This window comes from Schistocerca americana, chromosome 4, assembly GCF_021461395.2.
Source record: "Schistocerca americana isolate TAMUIC-IGC-003095 chromosome 4, iqSchAmer2.1, whole genome shotgun sequence".
Lineage (NCBI taxonomy): Eukaryota > Metazoa > Arthropoda > Insecta > Orthoptera > Acrididae > Schistocerca > Schistocerca americana.
Window position 1 is genome coordinate 249,365,207 of NC_060122.1, and position 16,699 is coordinate 249,381,905.

General features: G+C 45.1%; 1 protein-coding gene across 1 annotated transcript; it reads right to left on the reverse strand.

Moving 5' to 3' along the window:
* Positions 1-274: 274 nt before the first annotated feature.
* On the reverse strand, positions 275-7,518 carry LOC124613019 (putative surface protein bspA-like). Its single transcript, XM_047141573.1, has 2 exons — positions 7,486-7,518; positions 275-736 (listed from the first exon to the last, which is right to left on the reverse strand). The coding sequence occupies exons 1-2, from the start codon at positions 7,498-7,500 to the stop codon at positions 389-391; spliced, it is 363 nt and encodes a 120-aa protein (XP_046997529.1). The 5' UTR covers positions 7,501-7,518; the 3' UTR covers positions 275-388.
* Between the last annotated feature and the right edge of the window lie 9,181 nt (positions 7,519-16,699).

Genomic DNA, 16,699 nt, shown 5'->3' on the forward strand with positions numbered 1-16,699 from the left:
GTTTGCTTTGTGAAAACGAGGATCCAGTTACGTCCATGACGTTGTTATCATAGGTGGTGCACAAGCGTGGACTTTGCAAGAAACGCGAAGAAAACGGAACGTGTAGTTATCTTGGTATTTGCCATAACTCACCTGTCAAAGCTAGGATGGCGTTGAGAGCGAGAGAGCTATTTCTCTTCCTGAATGCGACTACATTGTCTTAAACGCAGTGCCATCTTATTCCAAATTAATGGATAGTGAGTACATGAGACAAGGGAAATTCACAAAGTCTCTGTAAGTGATCCACAGTACACAATATTAAAGCTTTATTTTACAAGAATGGTGTTAATACAGTAATCGGGGCACAGAGTTCATATACGTAACATATTCATTTGTTCGCCGAAGTTCATCAGAGTCCAATAGGTCGTCTGGTGCCGCTGTTGTATCCGGGAGTTGAGCGACTGTCACTAGGCCGGTTGTTACCGGGGCCCACGGGCTTGACGGGATTAAAGCCAGGTCCGTCGAAGCGAGAATCTCCCGGTCTGTTTCCGGGCCTGTTGAAATCGTTTCCGGGGTTGTTACCCGGTCGGTTGGATCCGCTGTTGAAACCAGGGGATGTAGGGTTGTTGCCGGGTCTATTGAAGCCAGAATCTTGAGGATTGCTGCCTGGTCTGTTGAATCCCGAGTCTGGAGGTCGCTCAGAGCCCCTCTGCGCAAGTGCCACGCAGGCGGAGAACAGAAGCACTGCAACAATTACCTGAAACAACAGTGCACTCCGCGTTACGTCCATAAACTGTATTTGCATGCGACCATAGTTTTGTTTACTGTATCGACTGCTGGTAACAATCACCATACAGTAAAATATCAGGTGTTGTTGTCAACAGGGTATAAAGAGTTGTTTTAGTCTATTAAATGGTCTATCGTACAACTAAAGTTCCAATTAATTTTTCACTGTTGTTTAAGGTTTACGCCTTCATGTCGTGACACTGTATAGTCATGTTTACGTTCGGTTGTGGTAATGCAACAGATTCATGACATCAATGTTGCTTTGCTACTACCTCGACGATTACGCGTTGCTTGACAAATTTCAATTAAATCGTTTTACGAGCAAATAAAATTGGGTAAGTACAAAGTAATTTAGTAAGATAAAAGTCTTTGGTACATGTAGCAAGTTAGAGAAGAAAATTTTTGCAAGAATAATTTATTTCTCTAATTACAGTGGCTGTAAGGCAGTCCACTTATCTGCGACAACTTTAAAATATTTTCTCATCATTGATAATTATCAGTAACGCCGTGACATTATGGATTACTGTGCGATCCTAAAACGTAAGTCAAGTGCAATGTACAGAGAAATAAATATAATTTTAAATTCATAACGTACACTTGTATTAACGATGCTTCCAAGAGATCGAAGGGATTGAAATCGAAGGAAAGAGATTGGCATACTTAGCCTATGCAGACGACATCTGTTTACCCTCTAGGTCTGAAGAGGAGTTGGAGCAAATGAACAAAGCACTAAAGGAGGCTTCCAGCAAATCTGGGCTAAACATAAACGAAGCCAAGACAGAGTACCTCGTTATGACGCGTGGTCAAAGTCAGACTGCTGGTCATCTACAATCACTGCCGGTTGGAGACCAGTCGTACAAGAGAGTGCATGAATTCAAATACCTAGGGGAACTTTTCGCTGAGAACTCGTCATGTGAAGCAGAGACCAATGCCAGAATACAAGCAGGAAACCGATATTACCACAGCCTAGCACAACTGCTTCGGTCCCGATTTCTCTCCAGACAGTTCAAGATTCGACTGTAGAAAACCCGGACCCAGCCTGTGGCTCTATATGACTGTGAGACATGGAATATCCGCAAACAGGACTTCCACAAGCTCCTCTTTATTTAGAGAAAAGTGCTTCGTAAGATATTCATTCCGGTTCTGGATGCAGACACGGGGGAATGGAGGATCAGATACAGCCAAGAGCTTGAGCAACTATACCAGCAGCCCAACATAACAGGAACTGTCAAAGCCAAACGGATGCAATGGGCCGGCCATGTGGTCCGGATGGAAGATCACAGATGACCTCGGAAGCTCTTGGATTTCACACTTCAGGAAAGAGACCCCCAGGGAGACCCAAGAAGCGTTGGAGGGATGGTCTCCAAGAAGATTTAAACCTAGCATCAATAGATGTGGAGGGATGGCGAATAGCAGCAATGCACAGAATACAGTAGAGGAGGAAACTTTTAGAAGCGTGCGGTCCACTGGGCCTGATCACGTAGTAGTTGTAGTAGTAGTTGTAGTAATACCGGTTTTACGATAACGACAACATTTACACTTATAAGCACATTGAGAGTAGACGCTATACAAATATAACGTGTGCCGAGACTAGTTTGGCAAAATATTCCGTCGCTAAAACTGTGTGCTGTAAGTTCTTATCACTGTGTTTAGTTTTTGATCAAGTGATAATTCACTCAATTCCTGTTGCTTCCATATCTGAACTCTTCTCTAAGACTGAAACTGGAGAAAAGTTCTCAAATAAAGAAAAAAATTGCGAATGCAGGCGACTTCAAATCATTCAAACTGTCATTAATATCAGCACCCAGTTGTTGTTTAGAAAGAACGATTCAGAACCATGACATCACTGAAAGTTAGTGCCAGGAGAGGAACATCAGTGAAGGGAGAACGGACACGTGGCGTCCCGAAAATAACTCATATCCCTCTATCGGAAATGTTTCAGACGAATGTTTACTCTCGCTTCAGGCGTTGTAAGAGTCCTGGCCGTTTCCACGTTTAGCGAAGAATGGCCGACGAGTAATGTGATTCTTATCATTAGAACTATCACTGAGAATACAGAACACGACTGTGTTCAATAAATGTTGTGTAAAGGTCTGAAATTGGTGTAATACAACGTCTTCCACTTTATTACGATGAAAAAGTGTTGTAGCAATGATTCGGTTTCAGTAGCTAACAAAATACACAGATGGTCCAAAACATTATGACCCCCAACTTAAAAGGTGTTGGCCCTATCTCTAACGCAATCCAACAATTATTCTGCGTCCTATGGATTCGATCACTGCTTGATAAGTTTACAGATGTTTGTGGCTCAAGATGTCTACGCACAGGCCACACCCTTCCCGCATTTATGTGCGGTTGGTTTGTGGGCGCGGAGCTAGCGGCCTAAAGCGTCCCAGCTGGGTTTTATCGGATTCAGATAATCAGAATTGGCGAAGACATCAACTTGAGTTCACTGGCATGCTTCTGAAACCACTGCTGCGCGATTCTGGCTGTGTGACACGGACAGTTGTCCTGCTGGTAGATGCCATCGTTTTTGAGGAAGACGCCAAGTACAGGGTGTTTATAAATGAATATCGGGGTTTTAACGCTTTGTAATATTTATTACATTAAACTTACAGTTATGAATGATATGTCAAATGAAAGAGCAACTCAAACAGTAGTGTTTGGCACCAATATGCATGCGCAGCGCGCAATGTTTCCGCCGCAATCCGCTAGACAGCGGTAGTAGGGAAGTTGGCGACTAGTGAACGGAAAGCGATTTATATTTTGCAGTTTGCAAAGAGCGAATCTGTAGTTACTGTGCAACGTGGGTTCCGGCTGAAGTTCGGTTGTGATCCTCCAAGTGATAATAACATTAGTAGATGGTATCATCAATTTGAAGATACCGGCTGCCTCTGTAAAGGGAAGAGCACAGGACGATTAAGAATTAGTGAAGAGACTATTCAGCGAGTGAGAGAGTCGTTCACTCGTAGCCCAAAGAAATCAATCCGGAAGGCTAGTCATGAATTACACGTTCCCGTGTCGACTGTTTGGAAAGTTTTAAGAAAACGTGTAGAACTACGTCCTTACCGTTTACAGTTATTACAGGCTCTAAAGCCGGCGGACCATGGGTTACGTACCAACTTCGCAAACGAAATGTTGTTTCATGACGATGAAGATTTTCTGGATCATGTTGTCTTCAGTGATGACCTTTCACCTTAGTGTACATGTTAACACTCACAATGTGCGCATCTGGGGATCAGAAAATCCTCACGAGGTGGTGTACAAATGCAACGAGATTCCCCTGAAGTGACTGTTTTTTGTGCCGTATCCTGGCGGAAAGTTTATGGGCCTTTCTTTTTTGGTGAACCTACTGTAACTGGCACTTCTTACCTTGATACACTAGAGCAATGGCTCTCCCCTCAGTTGGAAGAAGATGAGCCAGAGAACTTCATTTTCCAGCAAGATGGTGCGCCACCTCACCGGCATAGCGAAGTACGCGATTGGTTGAACTTCACTGTACCCAAGCACTGGATAGTCCGCAAGGGGCCCAGTGACAGGACTGGCTTTGCATGGCCCCCACGTTCACCTGACCTAACACCATGCGATTTTTTCCTTTGGGCTTCATCAAGGATCGAATTAAGAAACCGAATTGAACCAGCTGTTGCTACAACCACTGAAGACACTCTTATCATCATTTGGGACATTTGGGAAGAACTTGGCTATAGACTTGCTGTATGCCATGTCACAAATGGTGCTCACACTGAACATTTATAATGGTCTTTGTAAAGCTATTTCAGTCGCTCTTTCATTTGACATATCATTTATAACTGTAAGTTTAATATAGTAAATATTATAAAGCTGGCCGCGGTGGCCGTGCGGTTCTAGGCACTTCAGTCCGGAACTGCGTGACTGCTACGGTCGCAGGTTCGAATCCTGCCTCGGGCATGAACGTGTGTGATGTCCTTAGGTTAGTTAGGTTTAAGTAGTTCTACGTTCTAGGGGACTGATGACCTCCGATGTTGAGTCCCATAGTGCTCAGAGCCATTTGAACCATTTTTTGAAATATTATAAAGCGTTAAAACCCCGATTTTCATTTATAAACACCCTGTATAAGGACTGAGGGGAGGCCCCTAATAGTGTTCACTTAGTCCAAAGCTGTCATGGTACCTTCGATTACTACTGGAGTCCCATGGAAGCCCAGGTGAATGTCCCCATAGCATAACACTGCTCCTAACGGCCTGCGTCCCTGGCGCGCTGCATGTTTCGAGCTGGCGTTTGCCTGGATCAAGCTCTGTCTGGCCACGACCATCGACCTGATTTAACAATAAACGGGATTCATCTGACCAGGCGACACTATTCCATTCATCCGCAGTCCAATCTCGATGACCATGTGCCCACTGTAATCATAATTGACGATGTTGTCGGTCAGCATGCGAACACGTGGGGTTCCTCTGCTGCGGAACGCGACTTTCAAATCTGTGTGTTGAACAGTGTGCTCCAAAACACTTGTGCCTGCGCCAGCACTGTACTGTCTCCTCAGATCTGCCACAGATCGCCGCCTCTCCTGCTTTATAGAGCGGGCAAGCCTCTGATCCCCATGTTCTGTAATGAGGTATGGACGCCCAACTTCTTGTCTCCTACATTTCGGAATTCTTCAATGACTTTCCATAGATGCTCTCGACAGTGGACCGCGAACAGCCGAACAGCTTTTGTCCGCGGCGTTCTTCTCGTAAGTAATGTTGTAGAATTATCAGGAACATGTTAAACAGATTTATATAAGTACTGGATTACATTAAATCCATCTTGTACTGAATGTAGGCGGCAACTTCGTGTTGGTCAAGGAAATATGTCACGAACCGTGGCGCTTCTTCAAAACAAAGTCACGAGCAATAGCTATCAAAGTTGTAGGTTCTACAATCCTTAAAATGAAAATATATATTCAAACAAAGTATGTAGTGCATTAGAGACATAATTTCATAAACTGAAATTTTAGAAGCTGTAGATTTTATTCAATTATTACATTCGTTTGAACTTTGAAAATAAATGTCTAATATACTTCAGAAATTTTACCCCGTCCTTCCTACTCCTTCAACCTGTGATTAGTTTGTGTCAAAAGAGCCAATTTGGAGACTTTTCCACCTGGTACTCAAAGCCTACGTTTAGTTAGTTTTAGTAGACCTCATTCAGATAAACTACTTTCTTACATAGTTTGCTGCCATAACGTCATCACTGCGCTGATTATAAATTTCTGAGGAGTAAGGAACAATAACAGATTGTATATTTGTGCCAAAAATTCGTACTTGAAGTCCCCTTATTATCCTATTCCTAAAAAATTCTTTTCGGTAGGTGCGTTGTCCTGAAGAAAGAGGCTTTTTTATTGCCATCTATACCTGTTTTCACGCATTTTTCATGGAGATACTGAAGGAGACTTCTGTAGTATTCGGGATTTATTATTTTACCGTTTATACAACAACGAGTAGAGTCCAGTTTTGTGTCAACCAAGTAAATCCTGCCCACTTTTCAGACAGATACAATCGACTTCTCCTTATATGAAGAAGGACCACTGAATATCATTGATTTGACATCTGTTTTATTTCTGATGAGTGGTGAACTCCCTGTCTCACCTAGAGAATCCAATGGGATGGGACCACATAACGCAGCACACATTGTCCTGAGATTTGCTTTCGACCACTTTTCAATCAATGCGTCATTTACGTTGCAAAACGTTTATTAGAGTACGTGAAACATACGGTACATTTTTTCTTTTGATGTGCCTGTGGCGACAAGTATTTCCTATACTTCTAAATGCCGACCTTCCAGTGCACTGCAGTGCACTTGCTCCACGTCGATGTTTTGGAATGTCCTTGACATGGATTAACTTAAAAAAAGGCCACATCTGAATTCATCCGCCCATTTCCAAACGGGTGTAAAAAGTTTCGTAGGTGATAAACGGTAGAAAATAAATAATTTATGAGAACAGTGTCTCTTATATGTACTTAAAAGTGACACACTCAATGCGATCACGTTAAAAGGCTACTTAAACAAAACTAGTAGACACACAGAGCTGTTTTTGATTCACTTCTCAATTTTGTATTGATCAACATAAAAAAATGTACTAGCATCAACAAAATCTCTGATGAACGCCGCGAACTTTTCATCTTTTCCTCGCATTTACAAGGAGTGACTTTTTCTGACCACCAAATTTCACAATAAACTTAAAAAATACTAACGAATGTTATGAACTGAATATACAATGAAGGACCAAATTATGTATGACAAGACATGGTTTACATATGCGTGAGAGTGTCATGCTAAAACAAACGATCCGCGCTCCCTATTGTGCACAGGTTGATCTCGAAAAGTTTCTGCAAGCGATAAACAGGAAAATACCTTGACCAGAAGTTTGTTCTAGTTTCAGATGCTGTAAATGTGTTACTTTCCTCAAAGCGTTTTACAGAACTATATGAAATGCGATATCGTGGCGTAAGAACCAAAATACAGAGAAAACAAACTACATCTACATCATACTCGCAACCCACTTAGCGGTGCGTATTAGAGGATACTTCTGATACCACTAACTGATTCCCCCCTTACCTGTTTCACTCTCTGAGAGGCGTGAGAAGGCTGTAATTTCTCGAATGTTTGGACATGAAATGAACGTAGCGTATCTGCGCTCAAAAGAAAATGAAAAACCTAGCCGTAGATGCGAAACGCTTAACTGAAGGCAGCGATACTCACCGCTATCTTAGCCATGGTGTGGTCTGTCGTGGAGCAACTGTCACACTCCTCCAGCACCTAACTTATATGCAGTTAGCGCTCACCTTGAACGTCTTTTGGAGGAAATTAACAACCTAACGTAAAGAACTCTCTGTATCGGCTTCCTCATCGCACTGTCAAACAACTGCAAATTTCTGACTCACCACTCGTCGTGTTCGCTAGCGGAGGACGTACTCAGGTCGACACACAGTGCGTCTTTGTGATTTAAAGAACCCAACGACGCAGTAGGTGAACTAGCAGTGTGCCTTATTCAGGGCCGACCGATGTGCCCGAGCGGTTCTAGGCGCTTCAATCTGGAACAACGCGACCGCTACGGTCGTAGGTTCGAATCCTGCCTCGGGCATGGCTGTGTGTAAAGTCTTTAGGTTAGTTAGGTTTAAGTAGTTCTAAGTTCTAGCGGACTGGTGACCTCACATGTTAAGTCCCATAGTCCCCAGACCCATTTGAACCATTTGAACCTTATTCGGGTTATGTCTCGGATAAGATGCTTCAAGAAATCAGTTAATAATCGAAGGGGATCTGCATACAAAGATAATTATAAGGAACGCCGTATAAAACAATTCAGGGAACCCTAAATTAACACGCAATTGAGGAAAAACAAAAGGGAGTGAGGAATATTGTACTCATTTCGACACGATGAACGCCACAGTAAAATGGTAACAAGATTCTATGTGACAAGCTCATTTTTCATAACGCATACGTTGAGTCTAATGGAAAACCAGCGATCGAGTTCCGGATTGCTATAAAGTTTATTGAATAGCGAACAGTCTTATTTCCGGTGATTGTTTCATTAAGAGAACAGTTGTTTATGAGCCGTCTTCATAACTGTGTAATAAAACGAATTTCAGCAACAAGAAATGTAAACGAGAAATGTGAGGCAGGTGTCGTACATCCAATAGCTTCATTTCATTGCCTTTCTCATTTACACACCGCGTTATAGAAATTTGTAGAAGTCCCTCACTTATGAACAACTTTCAGATTATTGTATAACAAGCACAGCTAGTCATTTTTGTAGATTTTGTAACTGTTATATGGACTCGTAATACACTTTCAATAGGGGAGAGTATGAGATTTTTTTCAGATCTATTAACGGGAGTCTGCAAACTGTCAATCTGTTAATTTATTAAGAAAACATGGAACATTTAGCTATGTGCAAAACTACAGGTTTCATCAGGAATACATGCCTTATACTTTAGTTGCCGTTGGATTCTTTCATACCCTGATTTACTGTGTGAAAACAGAATCTCAGAGAAAGGGAGACCTGAAGTCGCTTTTCAAGAATTAGAAGACATCTTTCGGTGGTGGTCATGGTGGTGGTGCTGGTGGTGGAGGTCATCAGCCCCCTTACTCAACTAACTAGATAGACTCTATTAATGTTTCGCGAAAAGGATTCGCCAAATGGTAGCACATAAAATGTAATGCTCAGCCACCCTGGGGCGCTCTCGCTCACTCTGACTCACACTTTCACACAGAGCACCTAACGATATCTGCCTCAAGGTAGTTTGAGATTAAAATACACATACACAGACTGCAACTACACGACATATAAAATAGTGTAGCAGGGAACTGTGCCTGGCTGATCAATGGAAAATTATACATGACCCCTGGAAACACATTAAACTCTTCTATCTCAGGCACTACTGAGAACATTGGACATAGTACAAAGTCTTAAAACGCATACCACATTTGATTCGTTGTCTTCTAAAATGGAGGACAGGTAAGCTGGTACGTTCGTTGCAAGTCCTCATGGCTTTGTATGAAACGCAGTATATTAAAATGTGATGTACAGATACCTGTGCACTACAAACACTGCTTAGTTGTGGATCCGTCTGCCGGAGGAGGGTTCGATGCATCAGTAACATACCCAGAGACGGGTTACGAGTGCTTACTCTCGTCGCAGCGGCCGGAATGAGGAACGACACAGCCATATCGTTGGTTTCGCTAACTGCATCTTGTTATTCCTCACGCTTGACCACTCCTCCTCAGACAGACACGTAATCATTGCCACAATAGCGACGTAACTCCATGTATGGGGGTAGTACATTCATAAATTGTATTTTCCCGCAGAGCATCCAGAAATTGTATTTTCAGATCAGTCACTCTTATCTCCTTCATCCGCTGATTCTTTACCCTGAATGCTCACGTTTCCTGCTCCCCAGCAGAATGACACTTTCTTGCCTCGCCTCTGTAAGTGGAACATGGCGCTCACAATATCGCACATAATTTAGCGTCATACACAGTGAACGTACTAGGCAAGCGAATTCTGAAGACTTATTCTGGGAATAACACGAAGCAGCCGACAGAATTATCCTTCTTACACCCATCAGTGTAAATGACCACACAGTCACAGGGTTCGAATAAAATTCTGTAAAAGATCGATTTAATAACATAGCATGGAGTATAATCCTTTTTGTACACACCTAAATCTAAACTAACTCTGCGTCTCCTTTTTAACTAGGGTGGTGAACGACTCCAACTTCGATAAAGCACCGAAAGACGGACCCCGTTAAGAGCCACTAAGTCCTACCGCACGCGAATTCCGAATGGTCTCGTTGCTTGTGGCCTCTTTCTGAACAGTCGTTCCACTGGAAGGCGAGCAACGGCACCGAACGTTAGGGACAGTGGGCCGGAGAGTATGCTGGGTAAATAACGAATCATGAAGACATGTCACCGGATGGCAAACGGTAGTTCGCCAGCCTCAACACGAATTTGTTCTATATGCTCCTGCTGCCAACCGAGTCCACTCACGGTGATCGATGATCGTAAGATGGCCTAGCTATCCCATAAATCGTGCATGTGAAGTCAAGGTGATCTTGCACAAATGCATTGTAAAACTAGAGCAGACGTCTTCGGTCCGCTGAACTGGAGCAGACACTTTCGGTCCGATGCCAGTGATCAGCGGCTCAGGCATTTCAAAATACTGAATGCCAGGAAACCTTTGACCTTAATACTCTTCAGAGTTGGTAACCACGTCAGCCGCTCGTCAAATTGGGGACCTAAAACCTCCATGAACTTGCATAAGGGGCAACAGTATCCCTCATTTTAAGAGTAGGTTCGTTAAAAGGGCGGTAAAGTCTATTATAATTAACACATAAACATTTTCCTGAGGAAAACTTAAAACCTGTGCTATCTATCTACTACTTCCAGTTGCCGTCTGCGACGAAAGGACAGTTGTATTTCCAGCTTGATGAGGTTGTCGAGTATTCAACAATACCATAGAAACCCGCACTGGGAACGACTTAATAGGTCCCGCTCTTCTAGGACACAAGGCAGACGTCCGTTGACCAAGCGTTCTAGTGTGTTTCATATGCAGCTAGTGAGACCCACGCTACGGTAACTACTGGTCAACTTGCAGTCCTTTCCTGGTTTCAAAAGGGGCATTGAAATGGAGTCTGCCGGCTAGTTAGGAAGTCTCCAGTTAACCAGACTACATTAAAAAGGGATAAGAAGATTTCCTTTGAACCCTCTTTCAGGTATTGTAACATGCTGTACGTGTACGGCATTCGATCTTTACCTGGTGCAGCCACCGTGACCCAAAATAATGCACACTCAAGCTTCCACATAGAAGAGGAACAATTTTAGCCCTATGTGTTGTTGGAACGATGGTGGCGGTTTTCAGTGGTAATGATGGGACTGAATCATTCCGCCATTGGCTGCGCGATGTTCCCAGGTGCAGATTGGAGACACCCCTATCTCGGTACATGGGTTGTAGGTTCTCTGGCACATTTGCCATATACCCACTTTATGGCTTCCCAAACTTCTGAAGATCTAGTGGAACGATTTATGGAGCCCATAAACCCTCGCCAGGCCCTCTTCTTGCTCTCTGATTGTCCTTTGCGTCTTTGTCCTCGCGATATGAAAGTCTACGAGGTTCGTAACAGATGACATTTCAACTGTCCCAAGAATACACCTCATCGTTCTATCATGGGACACACGTGCCTCTGAAATCGACCTGAGGGCTTTGAGACAGGTGCATCAACGGCACGATGGATCACGTATGTAGTGTGATCCATCCATATCGGGAAACTATCTCGTGTTCAAAAATAGCTGACTGGTGTATAGTGTCTAGTTTGCTCTACTAAGCATCCAGAGTGACAGCTTCCTCTGATGGACAGCTCTGAGACGTGGATCCACATAGGAAATTGGTCATCTGAATACAAGTCATGGACCAGGCTCTGTTCCCCAAGATTAGGGAAATTGTGGGCTAGGAGACGGAAGCCAGTCGTAGAACCAACAAAAAGGCTCCCGCTGCCGCCGCCCCGACCTCCTCATCCACTTGCGTATTAGGGCCAGCAATGCTACTGGGGCCAGCCGAAGTGGCCGTGTGGTTCTAGGCGCTGCGGTCTGGAACCGCAAGACCGTTCGGTCGCAGGTTCGAATCCTGCCTCAGGCATGGATGTGTGTGATGTCCTTAGGTTAATTAGGTTTAACTAGTTCTAAGTTCTAGGGGACTAATGACCTCAGCAGTTGAGTCCCATAGTGCTCAGAGCCAATGCTACTGGGTAACCTAACGATGCCAACGAAGGTTGTAACTGTCATGCCCCTGGCAGCAGCCCCAATTTCCGTTCCGAACATTTTTGTTAATACACGAAATGCTGTAATACAGAAAACACAAACATCATCATACACAGTCAGTACTTGCGATCCCACCCCTCCTTCCTCACTCCTAAGTCAACTCCTACTTGCCAACGCCTTAAACTAACACCCAAAATAAACTAAAACCCTAAAAAAGGCAACCAGACGTCCCGTCAGCCGACCAAAATTCTCCCCAAACCCGCAGCCTCGACCCAACCTTCCACTCGATCCAAATACCTAAAATCCCCCCCCCCCCCCACACACACACGCAAATCCACATCCTCCAAACAGCGGCGTACAAAGAAGCGCAAGGAGAAACAGTCGAAGAGAAAGAGGAGGTCCACCTTTTCTACACCAACCACTAACTCACCCTCAGAGGAGCCTGCGCCACCGACAGCGCCTTTTGCCGCCCTGGGAGGGAACCAGGAAACCATCGCCCCGGAGGGGAACTGCGTAACGGGGCAGAATTCGGATGGTTTCGTGTTGCCGAGGAAAACCTTTCGCCAGCCGAAGCTTCTGGCGAGCCGGGGAGTAGAGCCCACCCTGAACCGGTTTCAGGCGGTAGCCGATGAGCCAGAGACACTACATGAGCAAACGACACAAAACACGACATACGCCAACTCCCTCCGATCGTCGCAGAGCTTCCTCATAACTATGAGGAACTCTACACCATAATAACTTTACAGCTAAACCAGCTGGAGGAGACAACGATAAAAATAACGCTCAACACTATCGAGCATTACAACACAATCAAGGACGTACTGTCAGACAAGAACATACGACACTACATGCTCCCCACAACCAAAATTAGAAGCATAGCCATTAGGGACCTTCCGAGACGGCTCACCCCCCCCCCCTCATGCGTACGTCGTCAAAGCCCCCCCAACAGATGAGCAAACCTGGGGCGGAAAGCAAGTGGCCATTGCATCAGGTTACTCTCCCTGATATCCCCCAAAACAAAAGGGAGATCAAGGTTGTAATGGCCATCCCTGTTACCACAGAGCCACTGTGCCGCAAAAAAAGATGTTGCAGTGCTTCAGGTGTCACGGGGCTGAACCACATAGCCGAATACTGCAATATGGCGGAGCGCTGCAGAAAATGCATTGAGCCCCACGACACCAGGAAATGTACACTCAAACTCACAGGCCCACAAATAGGAGTGACCATATGCATCAAAAGAGGGATCCCCACTATCAGGTATGCTGTGTGGCAAAAACCACACTGTGGGTTACCAAGGTTATGTCCACAAAAAACACACACAGTAGGCAAATGGGGCAAAGGCCGCCGCCCCACACAAGCAAACAATACAAAACCACCCCATCCAGACACACAAAGGAACAAAACACGTCAACACGCATGGACAAGACTTGGGTAAAACTAGGACCCAATACACCAAGCGCAACATACGTGGAAGTGGTTTCTCCTACAAGAAGCCATGGATACGTAGCCCTGTCACCACAACACTATACAAAGACACAACAGCAACACCAGAGAAGACACAACAATAACGACCAGGCCCCTCAGAACAGAGAAAGTTCTAGGGAACCCCAAACACAAGTTGCAGCAGAAGTGCAAGCCTCTCCTCAGCAGTTCCCAAATACCTCCCCCCTCCCTCCACGTCAGATCAGGTATTAGGTATTGTGGTCCAGATCATGAACCTCATCATGACAGAAACGCACCTCAAGCCAGGAATCAAAGTAACAGTTCCGAATTACAATAGTTACCGTGTAGATAGGCCAACCCAAACTGGAGGAGTGACCATATGCATCAAAAGAGGGATCCCCACTATCAGGTATACATACCAGCTACCAATAAAATCGAAACATTGACAGTAGAAGTAACCACTGCCAACAGACCCCTAATCGATGAGATGTATGAGGGAGATATAGCAGCTCTGGGGCAAATTGAAGGCAAATCCCTAACCGGAGGCGATCCAGTGCGAAGCACATAGACTGGAACTAGAATAACCTCCAGAGCAGGTGCCAAACTGCAACAACGAGCCTGCGACCACCACTTTCAAACATGGGGTCCGGTCGAGCCCACTCATTTTCCTAAAAATGGAAGTAGTCCCGACGTATTAAACATAGCTCTCAATAGGAGGACCTCGAGGACAGTCAACAGAATGTCCTCCGATCACAGTCCCGTCATCTTCGAGGTCGATGTAGGGGATTGGGTAACACTGTGGTGGTACCAGTCGTCCTACAAAAGTCCTACAAAAGCACAGACTGGGAGCGATACCGAGAAACAGTCACCTCGGGTATCGCTCGCTCTTCGCCACGTACTGCCGAAACAGTAAAGCAAACGCTACAAGACTTAACAAGCACCATGGGCTGGTCCCGCAAATACAACTTCCGGAGCATTTGCTAGCTCAGACTCGAAACAAAACTAGAGTAGCACAGCAGTGGAAGGTCACAAGAGATCAGGCCTTCAGGAGGCCGCCCAGTCGTCTACAGAGATAGCTGAAGGCAGCTCTCATTGAGCACGAATAGTAAAAATGGCCAAACCGCATCACAGCCATCAAAATAGACCACGACATGCTCTGGCAAGCTACCAGACATTTCACCAAAAGAGGCGCTAGGATGTCACCCCTCCACGGCGAGCGGGGGATTGACTACAGCCATGCTGAAAAGGCCAACGCCCTCACCGATGCTCTCGAGAAGCAATTCCAGGCGGCATAGCCCCAAGGTGAGCATGAAGAAGAAGTAGTTCACCGTCAACTGACTGTCTTCCTCAACGCTAAGGAAGGCCCAGAAGACAATCTCCCACTTTTCGCCCCCAAAGACGTAGCAAAAGTAATTGGGTCCCTTCCAACAAAAAAGGCGCCAGGACACGACAGTGTCACCAGTTAGTTGGTTAAAACCCTAACGCCCTCGGCGATCACTCAGCTTGCGAACGCCTTCAACGAGATTACTCTTTCCCATGAAACACGCGGGAGAGGTCGCGATACACAAACCAGGGAAAGACCCTCTATTCCCGCAGCATTACGGGCCAACTCTCAGCGAGATCTGTGAACGCATCCTGGTACGGGTATTACCAGAGAGCAACTTCTGCCGGATTTCCAATTCGGATTCCGGCAGAACCACTCTGCTCACAATAGATCATGAGAGAGGTTGAAGCAGCCACAGAGGGCTTCGCTCACAGAGGCTACGGTGGGATAGTGCTACTAGATGTAGAAAAAGCCTTCGACTCTGTATGGCATAGAGGGTTACTCTACAAGTTATACACACAAGGGCTCCACAGGATCATAGTTAAGCAAATTAAAAGCTATTTCAAAGATAGAACTTTATCTGTTAAAGTCAAACAGCCACCTCCACCGAAAGGCGTAGCCGTGCTGCGGCGCCTCAAGGATCGGTTTTAGGAACCGTATTGTACCGTTCGTACACAGTGGACACACCAACGGCCCCCTGGTGCACACCGCACAATATGCCTCCGACACAGCCTTCTACACACGTAGGCTACAAAGGGTTTAGATGACACAGAAACTTGGGCCCATCGCTGACGCATCACCATCAATTCTGAGAAGACGCAGGCCATGCTGATCACCCGAAGGCTCTGAGAGCGCGGACCTCCTCAAAACTCCCCCCCCCCCCCCCCCCCCACCTTGGCGTAACCTTGGACTCTCGTGTTACGTGGAAACCCCATATAGACGAGGTCTATGGGAAGGTCTGTGCAAGAATGTCCATCCTGTACCCAATGCTCAACACAACCAGCTCTCTTCCCTGCTCTGTAGGCGTGAATGTGTATCAGACACTTATACGGCCAGTAATAGAATATGCATGTCCTGTCTGGGGATATGTGGCGAAGCAGTGTGTGGACAAACTCCAGAGACTGCAGAATCACGCCCTCAGGAGGGAACTGCACCTACCTCTGGGATTCTTCACTGACGATCTGCACGCCGCAGTTGAAATCGCCTTCCTGAAAGAGCGTTTCCAAGAACTGGCAAAGGCCTTCTATATAACTGTACTTTGGCGTGTGGATTTGTGGGCTTGGACGTACTGCATAAGGCTGAACAGGAAGTGTTAGGCGAGGAAGTGAGAGCACTTTTGGAGATATGTGTCAGTTGCTTTCAAATGGGTCACGCAACAGATGAGTAGGATAACTTGTTGGAGGATATGTGGAAGCTCAAATAGGTAGATATTTTGAAGTCTGCTATACGACCAACAAGATACAGTGTATATATATATATATATTTGGACAGATTCCTTATTCCTATTTGTTATTCTATAAGAAATGAATAATAAGTGCAGGGAAGCTAAGACGAAATGGCTGCATGAAAAATATGAAGAAATCGAAAAAGGAATCAGAAGGAGAGACTCAGTATACAGGAAAGTCAAAACAACCTTCCGTGACATTAAAAGCAAGGGTGGTAACATTAAGAGTGCAAGAAGAATTCCATTGTTTAATGCAGAGGAGAGAGCGAATAGGTAAAAAGAATAAATTGAAACCCTCTATGAGGGAGAAGATTTGTCTGATGTGATAAAAGACGAAACAGGAGTCGATTTATAAGAGACAGGGGATCCAGTATTAGAATCAGAATTTAAAAGAGCTTTGGAGGACTTAAGATTAAATAAGGCAGGAGCATTCCATCAGAAATTCTAAA